General features: G+C 40.5%; 1 protein-coding gene across 4 annotated transcripts in view; it reads left to right on the top strand.

The window, feature by feature from the left end:
* LOC147240602 (CUB and sushi domain-containing protein 3-like) overlaps window positions 1-14161 on the top strand; it is a 350230-nt gene that overhangs the window by 236605 nt on the left and 99464 nt on the right. For all 4 annotated transcript variants that reach the window (XM_086194222.1, XM_086194221.1, XM_086194218.1 and 1 more), the window contains exons 12-13: window positions 4236-4339; window positions 5794-5906. In XM_086194222.1, the coding sequence (XP_086050348.1) occupies window positions 4236-4339; window positions 5794-5906 (217 nt within the window). The remainder of the gene's footprint in view (window positions 1-4235; window positions 4340-5793; window positions 5907-14161) is intronic.

Here is a 14161-nt window from a genome sequence, read left to right as displayed (position 1 = left end):
CAGGCATTGAATTCAACAAGACCCTGTAGGACAGAAATTGGATTCACACAGGGAAGACAGAAGGCTGAACTCTCCAGACAGACATCAGTCCACATGCACAGTGCTGACTTCTTTGCAGTGTTAGTCATTAAAATTGCCTGCCTCTGCATTTTTTTTTACCAGCTCAAGCAGCATATACAGTAGCTTCTTTTTTTTTTCTCTCAAGTTAAATGCTGCACATAAAGTACAAGAGGTCCAATTGCAATTTCCAGTAGTTGCATAGCAACAGTGAAAGCCATGCATAGTCTTTCCCACAAGTTTCTGGTCATAGTTGGTCTGGAAAAAACTAAGAGGCACCTGGTGGATCAGCTCACTGAAACAGAAATAAAGTGAAAAACACTAAGTTGCAAAGGGCCTGAGCCATCAGTCTTCATCGGCTAAAGCCTGGCTCTTCTTACAATGGCACAATTTATACCATCTAGACGGAGACACGTTCAAGGGGAGTGGGAGGCAAAGGGTTTATTGTAACTCTGTCACAGACAATCTATTATTCCCCAGCCTTGCCTCTACCCGCTCTACATCACTGAGTTTGTCGCTCGCCAGGTGTTTCAGATATTCCTCCAGTAACTGTATCTTCAAGGTATTCCTGATCTCATTATAGTATGGTTAAGGGAGGAGCCATCCCTCCACCCCATTGTCTCCACGACAACCATGGGAAGTGCTTTATCAAGCAGAAATCCAATTCTATCGCCTCATTGGCTAGAAGCCATAGATGGATGGAAAGAAGGAATGCGCCAGCCAATTAGAAAGAGAGAGAGAGAAAGGGTGACAGTCAGGGAGACAAAGATAGAGAGAGCGAAGAGAAGTGGAAAAGAGCAAGAGATGGATGTTTGCATGAACACCAACCAATTAGGAGAGAGGGAGAAATATGTAGTCCTCAGTTCCATGGCACGCACACACTAAAAGAGCTGCAGGACACATTAACAGTAACCCACACATCCGTCAGTTGAGTTCACATTTGTACACACACGTATGCACGCACGCGCGCTGTGACAATGTAATGGAGTTATATTCTAGCTCTGTTTAATGCCGTGTGAACAATGCTGATGTGGCATTAGGGTGTTACATAGAGGACACGGACAATGAGATCAATAGTTCAGTTCTCATCATCCCAAAGAGCAGGCAGTTCACTCCATGTCTTCATACATAAACTTGGTTGGTCTCCAGCCTTAGGACCCAAACACTCGCCTCATATCTTAGAAAGAACTCACTTTTATTTCAAATATTCAGCAAAATGGTGCCATGAAGGTAGTTAAACTACACTTGAGATGAAGCTCATTTCCAAAGAACTTTTTTATTTATATTTATATGATGACATATACATATATATTTTATATCATTTATTTTTTATTGATTGTTCATGTTGGTTTTGCAACACCTGTGGTTGAAATCATAGGAATTATTGACTGTTTTGGGGAACAGTAACATGAATAGCAGCAGACTGAACATAAACACTCATATAAAACTGAAATTTAGCTGCAGAACACATGGATTATAATGATCTGCATCCTCCAGCCATGAGCAGCCCCATAGTATTTCTTTTCTGTCTCTTTTTGACCCTGTAGCAAAAGATACTTTTTACTGAACTCTCTACACTTTAACTATCCCCAAAGGCTGACTAGTTGATAAGGATGAGAATAAAACCCCCAAACATCCCCTCAAAGGCACAGCAAATGTCCCCAAGGACTGTCCTTCATCCCCACCCGCGCTCTCACCATCTCTCCCAGCAAGCCTGCCTGCTGCACCTGTTGCCCATGTCATGACTGACTGACCTCTGGTGGTAAATCATGGGCATTACAACCCAACCTCTAACACTTAAAATGGTTTGACTGTTTTTTGTTTTTTTTAATACATTTTTTCACTTAACATGGTGGTTCCACCCAATCGAAGAGCACTTTTTTATTATTAATAATTCGAATCTTTCCTATTTGAATTTGGTAATTTTTCAAAATTTGAATGCATAATATTTGTTTTTTTTTTAATACATGTAATAACACTTTTGATAAATTGTATAGAAACTGAAAATGTAATCAGCAAAATGAACACATTAATCACAATAAAGGTGTGCACATGTGTGTGAGAGAGCACGGAGAGAGTGAGAAAGAGAGAGAGTTTAGCAGTTTTTTGGTTAATACGTTTTATACAATCTGTTGCCTAACATGCCGATAAGACTGAGTCAGCGACGTGAGCAATGGGCTATCACTTCATCATCTTTGCAACCCCCCATTAAGTGAGGTTCTTTGTGTTGTTTTGTTTTTTGTCTTCTTCTTGAATCTATCTTCTGCATACATGTCAGACATGTACATGTACTTGTCCACAACTACTGCAGCAAGTATCCATCGATCGATTTCTTCTGCTTATCCTGTTAAGGGTCATAGGGGGGTGGAGCCTATCCCAGCAGCCTTTGGGTGAGAGGCGGGGTTCACCCTGGACGGGTCACCAGTCCATCTCAGGGCCAACACATATAGACAGACAACCATGCACACTCACATTCATACCTACAGTCAATTTAGAGTATCAATCAGCCTCGTCCCCTCTTGATGTCTTTGGACTGTGGAGGAAGCTGGAGTACCAGAGAGAACCCACGCAGGAACAGGGAGAACATGGAGACTCACACAGAAAGATCCTGTGCTGGAGCCGGGACTCGAACCCAGAACCTTCTTGCTGTGAGGCGACAGTGCTGACCACTGCACCACCGGGCCGTCTGCAAAAAGCAATGTCAGGCAATTATTGAGCATGTGTGAAATAATTTCCGTTCAAAAAGAAATTAAATTAATAAATTCTGCTAAAGATAAAACAGGAAAACAGGAGGTGAGATTTCTTAATGCTCATTTGTTTGCTCCTTATTTAAAAACGCAGGGATTAAGGTCATCAAGATACTACTCTGTTGTATCGTTCCCGCAGGTGATCAAGTTACAAATACTAGACTGTATTTATGTTGTGATTCAACTTAATATTAGAATACAGGATATGAAACCAGAATGTATTGATATGCATGTAAATATGTGCACAGTAAACGCAGCAGCATACATGAGATTTGGACCTCGTGTGATGTTTTTTGGTGCTTTTGAAGTCGACCAGTAGAATATTGAATATGGAAACCTGAAAATTCCTCACAAAGAGAGAGGAAGAGGAGGAGCTGGCAGAGGCAGGTTTCAATCTTCCCCTGAGGGTCAAGCCAAGTTTGAAATATTCTAACACGGTACATTGCGAGCATCAAAGATGTGCTCATTATTACCCTGCCATTCCTCTCTGTTGCCTCCTCATCTCGCTCTCCTCCCCTCTTCCATCTGCCGCCATCTTCTTCCCCCTCTCTCTATCTTATAACCCCTCCCAAAACTCTAAGATTTTCTCCTTTCCTCTCCTCTCCTCTCCTCTACCGGATGTGTTTCTCTCTGGTCCAGGATGAAACGGAAAGTGTTGGTTTAATAATTCCAGATCAGAGTTTGGGGCTGCGTGCTGGTTCGTACAGCTTCAAGTGCAGCGTAGGATATGTTCCTCGCCTCTCCCTTCTTTTTCTTGCTGTACTGAATGAACTCATCCTCTGTCTGTGTGATCAGGCATTAATGAAGTCATTGAATTTGACAGTCATGATTTACCTTTATTTTATTATTCATGACAGACAAAAGTTTCTTTGATATGGTTGGAAGTCCAAACATAAAAACAGCTATCGGGAGCATTTGTTTGTGGCTGAGGTTCATGGAGAACAATTAAGAATATGGATTTAATTCAAATATAGAAATAATTATATACATATAAACAGTTGCTTGTTTGAATCCATTTATTCTAAACGTGTAGAAAATAGAATTGGCACAGGAACTTAAAATCTGATCTGATTTGAGAGGCTGATAGACTTACAACTGTACAATTTACTATCTGAAGGACTTGTGCATGTTGTGCAAAATATACATGGATTTCCTTGAGAGAAAATAGATGTATTCTAATGAATCCAATTTGGTTGCAGATTTTTCTAGAAAATTATATATATATACATGTACATACATTTCAGAAAAATATATGTATACATACATGAGGACTTAAAAATGTGACAGTTTGTGAGAGAGGTCATAATATAAAAAAACTAATTGAGGTCTTTTTGAGAGAATGTGCTGGTGATATTTTGAGGTTTAAGCTTTATTTGCTTTGAGTTGCAGACTGCTTGTTGTGACTTGATGGATGTGTGTATTACTTTGTAGGTGATCCAGATCAACTTTGAGGAGTTTGACCTGGAGATAGCCTACGACACGCTGACCATAGGAGACGGAGGAGAGGTGGGAGATCCCACAACTATCCTACAGGTGTAAGTATTATACCCTTTATTTTTTGTAAAAGAGACTGTGGACCTATTCATGGTGTGTCATTTCACTGCCCTGGCACCTGTTAAAGGGGAGGTGGGGGGTGCGTTTCAGTGTCTGCAGGGATTTAATGAACTGACAGAGTCTTTTTATGCTGTACAAAGCAGCTCCGGACGACTGACACTTCTAGAATCATCCATATTCACCTATAAATCAGAATGTCAGCTGCTTCACTGACATTCCACCTTTAACCACACTGAACATTATTGTTTTTATGCCAGTTTAAATGGCTCTTTTGGCTGGAGGGCGTTCAAATTAGATCAGATGGCTTTCCAATCAAGGACCAAGTCCCAGATTCAACTACATTAGACTCTAAAGTCCAGTTCATTCAATAATTTGCATGGATCAGCCAAATGTACCAGGATCTGTGGTCTCAAGTACTCGAGTACGCTTGAGTCACGTGTGACAGGAATTAGAGGGTCACAGGTGGAAGCTGGTATGCAGGTGGGCTAACAAAGGTGACCCCACCTTTATTGTACAGGAAACGCACAATATCTAACCAATTCAAATGGGTATTTAGTTGCAGAGACATACTCAAGGCTGCTACCATGCTTGAAAATCCTGTTGTCACGCTTTACCACCTGCGCAGTCTGCTACTTACCCGCTGATAAAGGCAAACGCAAATATGCTCGGAATAATCTCCTGTTCTGCATATGAAGCAGGTTGTGTTGTCAAACCTGGCAGATTACAGTGACAAAACATTTTCTTCCCAATCTAATGATTTGAGATATTAAAGTAATAACTTTTAGAACTGCATGCTTGCATTTTCATGCAGTGATGTGACAAAACGGAGGGTACACTTCTTCTTTTTTATTTTTTACTATGACCAGCCGCCCTCGTGAGCAAAGCATTAAATTTCCTCCCTAAAATGCCTCCCAACAAAGATCCACTTGAAGTCTAAATGATGGACCAGCAGGTGTTCAGCTTGACTGAAGCTTTCAGCAGACAAAACAGCCTCAAACTCTCCATCCTCTTCACCACAAATTAGTCTCAGCTGTCTTTATTATGAGCCCTTAAAAACATATTAGCTATTCTTGAAAAATGTTAAAATGCTCATGCAATAAGAGAACAGATGCGGAGTCTTCACAAGGCTGACGATTGGAATTCGCTTTCCAGATGATCCCTTCAACTTCCATATCTAAAATGTGCTTGCTTCATCTGAAAAGAAGTGGAATTTGTATGAATGTCCTCCGAGCAATTAGCTTTCCTGAGGCAAGAAAAGCAAAGCAAAGCAAACCAAAACATTCTTTTCCAGCTGTTTGATCCAGCAATTTGTTCACACTCAAAGCATCTCTTGAGAATTTGATTATGGCCATGCTCGCAATGATGAAAATTGCCCATTTTCTTAACATCTTCTAACAGTAATGAGATTTCTTTTGTGTGTTTGTTGGTTTTCCAGCCTATCAGGTAGCTTCGTTCCCGACCTGATCGTCAGCATGACCCACCAGATGTGGCTTCACCTACAGTCTGACGAGAGCGTCGGGTCTATTGGGTTTAAGATCAACTATAAAGGTTAGTAATGAAAGAGGAGGATGATTGCATTGTGTGTGTGGAACGAGGATCCTCTTCCATTTGTTGCACTTCACCATCACCCAGGAGCCCCGATTTCTGTTCCTGCTGGTAGGTGCTCACCGTGCTTGCATGACTTGTTGCTGTTTTAACATGCGCGCACATTCGTGTCACAGCAACATACACATTAGATCAATTAACAGCAGCAGTCGCAAAGAACACACACGTGTGCTCTTTCCTACAAGCGCGTCCGCCCACACACACACACACACACACACACACACACACGCTCTCTCTTTCACAAACACACCCACTCCACACATTGGTGATGCATATAAGGAGTTAATGTCAATGTAACCTAACACAAAAGGCTCAGACGAAGGTAAAGGGAAAAACTAAATCGTGGGGTGTGTCGTTGACACAGAGTTCTCACTGAAAGATGGTTTTGGGTCATCGGATATTTTGGGGATTTTTTCACAAATTTGTCCTTTTTGTTGCCTAAATCAATCACGATTGTAGTTTATGCAAATTGACGTCCAGCCTTTTTGGCATAGGTGGCAGGGGACTGGTCATTAGCAAATCAATGACAAGTGTGGGCTGCCTTGCACACATCGGTGCTCGGCAATCTCGGACCCCAAAGCACCCAAGGAATCGGCGCCCATGCCATCACCTAGAAATCTGGAGGGCCTGAGCATTTGTGTTGCTATCAGCGGTAATTTACACAAGTGACCTGTACAACCTGTGAAAGACAAATCAACTCTGTCCTGTTTACAAATGAAAACTCTTCCATTCACAAGCAGCGCTAACCTTCCCTGCTCACTTCAGTACACTCTAAAGATAAGAGAGGCTGCTTCTTAGCGGTTGTAACCTTTTCATGCGTGCAGTAAAATCCCTACATGCTGCAAACATGAAGAGTTCCCCAAGCAGCTTCAAAGAATGGCTCAAGATGAAACATGTATGTAACCATTAATATTTGATTCAGTCTGATCCTGGAGCCAAAATAATCCACTACAACGCCTCACATGTGTGCTTCTTATTCTGCATCACTTCATATTCCTTGTTGTCTTCTACGTGTCTTCTTTGTATCCTGCCAAGTGACTATCAAGGAAAATCAGCTGAGGCTGAATCCGGTGCGATGCATGGAACAGCAAAATCTGTGTCGTTATTGTTCACATTCCCTTATGAAATGATTCTTATGCTGGATTTTATGCTGTGAATATTCATCATGAGATGATTCTATTCATTGAAAGGCATGCACGCATACTAATAAGCCAATTCAAACACATCCGATGTTAAATATATTTAAAATTCAACAGCTACTTTTATGCTAACTTTTTAATATGTCGAAATCATCTTATGAACCCCGATCCCTGTCTCGGTACCTTCACTCTGGGAAACCCTGCCTTCCTCTTACATTTTAACTGGGCCCTTCATGATTTATCAGTCAAATTATCACAAAAAGTCTTACATTTCCTGTTTTCTATCATCTTGAAATAATGTCTTTCCTATATGTATATACATTTTTTCACAACAGAGATAAAGAATGTTGATTACATTCACCTGGAAGTATAAATCCTCACTCAAACACCACATACCTTGAAAATCCTTTCAATAGTCAGTGCATGATAAATGTGTTTGTGTCTGACTGCTGGCTCCATCACCCACAAGATTTACTATAAAGGTGGGCGCCTGTGGTATTAGTGGGTGGCTGTGTGTGTTTATGAGAAAGAAAAAAGTGCTGTCTCTGTGTGTTTGCATTTGTCTGACTGACTGAGTGTGTGTGTGTGTGTGTGTGTGTGTGTGTGTGTGTGTGTGTGTGTGTGTGTGTGTGTGTGTGTGTGTGTGTGTGTGTGTGCGCGCGCGTATCTTTAAAGCCACATCCTATAGACCTTGACTATGAAATAAATATTATCAGTAACTGGCTCACTGTGACAAACACTGTGTGTGTGTGTGTGTGTGTGTGTGTGTGTGTGTGTGTGTGTGTGTGTGTGTGTGTGTGTGTGTGACAGGTCCTCCATCAGTGAGCCAATGAAGCTCTACCATCAAGTCATTCACCTCTTTGACTCTCCTTTCTTTCGTGCTCTCTCTCCTCTTTCACTCTCACCTCTCTCTCTTTCTCCGTCTTGTTTTTCCTTATTCGTCCTTTCTATCCCTCATCCTCTCATTCCCTTCTTTCTAAAATCACAATTTAAATCCTCTGTCAGTTGATCTCTCGTCCACCTCTGTCATGTCTCTCTGCTCTCTGTTTCTTGTTTCAGACCCTGTTCTCTTCTGTCGTCTATCAAATGACCGCCAGCCCTTGTTCTCTCTCTCCCTCTCTCTCCCTGCCTCTCTCGCTCTTGGCCTCTCTCTGTCTCTCTCTGTCCCTCTCTCTCTCTGCTCCTCTCTGTCTCACTCCATCTGTCTCTCTCTTTTTCTTGTCACCATTCATCTATTATTAAAGCCAAGGTCACCAACCTAGCAACACTTTGACTCCACTGCCTGTTGCAAAGCATACAAATCACACACACACACACACACACACACACACACACACACACACACACACACACACACACACACTGGACTGCGCAGTCTCTTTCTAACCATTGCACGCCACAGCTGCAGATTCAAGGTAACACAGCAAACATTATTGACATTGTTTACATTAAAGTTTCAGTGAGTTTCTGTCAACACTGAATAAATGAATGCATCATAAGTTCTCAGCTCACACAGAGACATCAGCCAAGATTTACAGTCGACTGTTAATGACTGATTGTCATCACACATACAGAAACCTTGTGCTTATACAATTCACCTTAAATGTTATCTATAAATTGTGATCAAAAATATCATCTCAGTCATTTAATTTCATTCCCTGTGAAATTAAAAACTATATTAAATGCATATCAACTTGGTAATTTCTTCTTGGTGGTTTGAAATGATTGCAGAGGAAGTTTTTAGGGTTAGACCATATCTCACTTAGTTTTTCAATGAATAGTTTCCACATTTTTATGTTTATCTTTTAGCTCATAATATATTTCTACACTGGATAAAATTACAGCAGATAATAACATTTCTCCAGCACCGTATTCTTCATCAGTTGAGACCTTAGAGAGGCACTCAAAGCGATTGTTGAGGTTAGATTTTAGGGGTAAGCGTGCATCGCACATTTTGTGTATTGCAGTGTCGGCCAGCGCCATTTATATCACAACACATTACTCTCCTCTATTGTCTCTGGAATAAATATTAAATATTAAAAGTCTGACTGTGTGATGTCATTCAAAACAAACGACTTTCTTCATAAAACACAAAGCAGACTGAAGAGAAACCCATTTCGGTCGTGTAATGGGATTCATAAGGCTTTAAAATAAACTCTTCTGTACAAAGCCTATAAATATGATTAACTCTGAGTCAAATACGTAACTGGTGTGTGGCTATTACTTCTGACTGTTACCTCTCCTGTTTTTATTTGTAATCAGTGATATAGTTGTAAACTCTCTGTAAATTGTTTGCAAGATCTCTGCTGGCCTTCAGCAGTATTTCATCACCACACTTGAGATTTTAAGAGCCGCCACAGTGTGATATATGGGCCACTGCCATGGCTTTTTATAATTTAAATGCAGCAGCTGTGATTGATGCAGGATTCAACACTCCACACAGAGAAAACCTGGTCCACTTTACAAGTACCATCTGATTCCAGTCTTTTAAAATGGGCGCAGACGCTCATTTTACTCACTCACCTGCTGCACAGGAAAAAAAACACTTTTTTTTATGAGGGATGTGTTAGGCAGGCACACATGTACATCATGGAGCTGTCAGGAACTCTGTGGGGTGTGCTGTGTGTCTGCGGAGACACAGGAGCTCTGATTCTCAGGTGCAGCTACTGGGTGTGGGCTGGCTGTCCATGCTCTCAGGGATAGTAAGCAGTTTGTTTTTCAGTCTCCTCAGTGATGAATACCTCCATCGCAAGATTTGACATTATCTGTGTGGTACCCCTCTTCAAATTCATACTGTGACAGTTCAATATCGAGTCTGCGGTGGCTGAAAATTCTAGAGATTGTGTAAAAGTAAGGATTCTCTGTGACTTGTTCTGTAAGTAAACAGAAAAGTTTAATCTCGCCGAACGAATCAATAGCTCTCCACCTACCAAAGTCTCAGGATTTGAGAACCCCCAGAGGTTGCTTGAAGGATGGTGAGAATGGCCTCTGACACGCCCCCTTCATTTTGTCAAGACACGCCTTTGATACATTGAAACAAATTGGAGACAGAGCAGCGAATACCTTTGTAACACGGAGAGAGCAAGAAGTCCAGCCGCACGAATGAATCACATCCCACTGAAAGATTGTGTTTCGTCTGAACTGATGAATATGTTTCCCCGTAAATATGAGAGCTTCTTATTTTAATCAAAAGTTTTTCTCACACCTGGTTTATGTCTTGTAACCATTTGGTGGCGGAATACCTTTGAACTAGATAGTAGATGTCCTCAGGCCCCAGGCTCATCAAACCTATGAAGTTTGGGGTCTAGTTTCAACAATCACCTGGCGAATTATCAACGTCGGCTGCTCTCCTACGGCAACATCGGCTACACATAAAAGATGGTTTTCACAGCAACCCATCATCAAATTCTTGAGGGTTTTTGCACCAAATTTGAGACGGATGGGATCAAGCCATTCAGACAAGTACATTCAAATATAAAGAAACAAAAAACAAATATGTAATTTCATGTTCATAACTTATCTGCCCCAAACTCTAATGAAATTGTCCTTGGCACCTGCTTTGCTCCGCCACCCTGTTTGGTGAAAAGCAGGCTGATGTTTTGGGTTTTTTTTTGTGTGTACCCACACCTTCACAACCATCAGGATGTGTGTTAAGTGCAACCAGAACACTAAGGTTGACACTTATTGAAGTGAAGGTTTCTGGTTGATTTAGTGACAGTGGCTGCTACATGCTACGGTCTCATTCTACTACAATCTCTCCTCTAGTAGCTACTTTGTCAGAATAAAACAACAACAACAACAACAACAACAACAACAGAAGAGCAGCTGTTTCTGTTGACAGGGAGGCCAAAACGAATCTATTTTGTTTCCAGCCAATAATTCCAATTGCAATCTGTTGTCATGCGGTACAAGTAGTTTTCCAAACAATGCTAACACTCGCTGCTCTTTCTTGTTTCATTATGCCTTTAAAAAAACGTAAACTGATCTGATGACAAACAATACTAAAAATGACCCTTGACTTTTTTGTTAGGTAGCCTACATGGTTTAGGCTGCAGTTGGTGCAGCCATATTTTATTTTATTTGCAGGAGTAAACTTGGAGGTTGTTAGTAATGAGGCAAAACTGTGCTTGACTACATGCATGCACAGCTTTCCCATGAATCCCTGGTGCTGAGGTAGGCATATGATATCAGTGTGGGAATTGCAAACAGCCACAGAGCCATTAAATCGACGCTATAGAAAGATGGTGGTCATATTCAATTAAGATAGCTCTGAAAAATTCTGTGCGTAAATGTTTTCAGAATTGATTTCATGAAAACTCTAAGCACTGTAAAATATATCGTATTACAAAGTATGTTTATAATGTGTACATTCATAGACTGGATAAATATGCCAGTAAGATATGGAACCATGTGTAATTACTGGTATTTTCTGCTCAGTGGTCCTTGATGATATAAAACACACAAATTAAATATGTCATTTTTATTGAAATACATCTGAATGGTGACTTTATGAAACTGTTTCTGGCAATGACTCATTCCCTTGAGCTCTGGCTTTTATAAGAGCGTCCCTCCAGTACTTTCCCCTCGGCCTGTGTTACATAACGCTGTGCAGGGAGGATACAGATGCAGCACAAACATTAGGTGTCTGCTTCACAGCCAGTTGTAAAAAGAACAAAAAGAGTTACATGTATGTGACAGTTGTTTTCATCTTCTTTGGTCATTATCGCAATAATAATCTGCTGCAGAAGCATTTGACTGACCTCCCATCGCGCATCAAGAGTGCAGCTATTGTCACGGCAACAACATTGCAGCCTTTCATCATCGGTCTCGTACTAACGATTGCCAGGTAACCGACATCGCCTATGTGGGCCTTATTATCTTTTCATATGTTGTTTTTTTGAAGCAGCAGTTGGTCCTTAATTTACTGCTGGCTCTAAAGACTCCTCAGCCTCCTCGTATGTTAGATGTAATTCCGTGTGAAGGATAAAAGTTTGTCTCACAGCCACATTCATTTGTCAGAGAGTCAAGTGACGCTTGTGTCCTCATCCCAGGTCAGACATGGTTGGTGCAGCTTTTTGGAGATCTGCAGTTAGCTCTGAACCGCAGCATTTATTTAACAACTACAGCTGCAATATGACTGGGTTTGGATGTCGAGTTTAACATCCTATTATTACTGAAAGCAATACAATTATGGATGTAGCTATTCTTGAATAATGTGTTGTTTATCAGGGAATCATAAATATCATTAATATAATAATTTTGAAAACCATCAGGCTAATGAGTGATCACATCATCTACACCTCATGTACAGACTGAATCTGAATTTGTCAAGCAGACCTTCTTCACTATGCTCCTGCACAGTTAGCGGCAGCAGCAGCAGCAGCAGCAGCAGAATAGTTGCCTGTTCAGTGTAGCTGGAGAGAAAGAGAGAGAGAGAGAGAGACGGACAAGACAGACAGACAGACAGAGAGAGAGATAGCTGCTTCAGTTGATGAAGGTAGACATGCAGTTGTGGAGGAAAGTAGAGGAGAGAGACAAGGCTGTTCATAACAAGACTGGGTCAAACCTTGTGTGGTGAAATGTGAAAATGTAGCAAATTTCTTACATCTAATCATGTTTCTTATTATTGAAAGTTCACTCAAAGCAGACTTCTCTTCTCTTCTCTTCTCTTCTCTTCTCTTCTCTTCTCTTCTCTTCTCTTCCTCAGTATCCTATCACCAAGTCATATAATGTCAGCTCTTTTAAGATTTTATTTTAGATTTTTTTTCATCTGCTTTTTACGGTTTCTAATATGTAATGTGTTTTATTGAAGGGGAAAAAGATGTCAAGGTGGATTTTTACTGCCCAGTTGACCCCCAGTGTTGAGAGACTTCTAGCTTATGCTGCTTTCATGGTCGAGAGGCTAGCTAGTAGCTCTCAGTGCAGGCTAGAACTGGACATTAATGGAAGAATCTAAGAAAACACGACATATCTGAACTTTGGTTGCACTAACTGAGAGGGAAAACAAAGTTTACTTTTTTCTGTAGTGTAAGCATCAAATTATATTTAGCTACAGACCGTCTCCAGTAACACTGATGATGATATAGGATGACTTTCATGTGTCGGCTTTGCCTTTATTTATTGTACTGCAGTTTGAATATATGGTCATCCAGTGATTGGCTGCTGTAAGAACACTTTTTTTCTGGGTGGAGTATCACTTAGTTTTAATATAATCAAGAGGAAAGTCTGTAAATTTTCAATCAAAACACTTGATGCTTCCAGAATGGCAAGAACCCAATCTCTTATCAAATCCATCAGTCTGGAGAGAAGTTTCACTGGTACTTTAAAGTTTTTTAGATGATGCAGTAGAGCTTTCAAATGCTTTTCCAGACATGAACTGCCTGCTTTAGTGATGCAAAGTGATTCAATTTCGTTGTTTATTGATTTTTCTACAGTGCACAGTGTTATACCTGAAGATATTGGGGTCAAATGTCCTTACTGAAGACTGCATCGTGTGCCATATCGTGATAGAAGCCAGTCATACATTTTCTTCCAGGAGTTTAGAAATCCGTTTGGCACACTTTGAGTACTTGAGACTTCCAGGTGGACTAATGTAGAGTTTGCATTTATCTTCATAGCATGTTTGTGTTTCTGGTGGAACTTCTAACTTCTTTGGAAGCTACAATTATCTTTGATTTCTATCGTGTAGATTTCTCCATTTATTAACCAAAACTATGTCACTATTATTTGCACATCTTTACCTGTTATTTGAAGTTTGACAGCAGTAGTCCTTCATATATTAGTTTCTCTTCTTTGTTTTGGCAGTTTCTGGTTGACCATAACTTTCGCTGACTATTCATGAAACATTTCAGTGCCGTTATAGAAAACAAATACCAGTAACTTGGATATTGATAATAGCACAAGAGAAAAGAGCTAAAACAAAAGTTGACTTCTTGTCAAACTTCTTGTTGTTAGAAAATTGTTCATGTCACTTTAAATAGGAAAATTCCAAATAGATAAAGTTATTTACATATTTATTCCATTAAATTGTTTTCATGGTGTGAGATTTTTCACACCTCA

Source organism: Aulostomus chinensis, chromosome 22 (genome assembly GCF_037954235.1).
Source record: "Aulostomus chinensis isolate RoL2024-O1b breed Wild chromosome 22, RoL_Achi_v1.0, whole genome shotgun sequence".
In the NCBI taxonomy this organism is placed as follows: Eukaryota; Metazoa; Chordata; class Actinopteri; order Syngnathiformes; family Aulostomidae; genus Aulostomus; species Aulostomus chinensis.
Note: the sequence above shows the minus strand (reverse complement) of the source record. Positions and strands in the feature narration are given on the sequence as shown.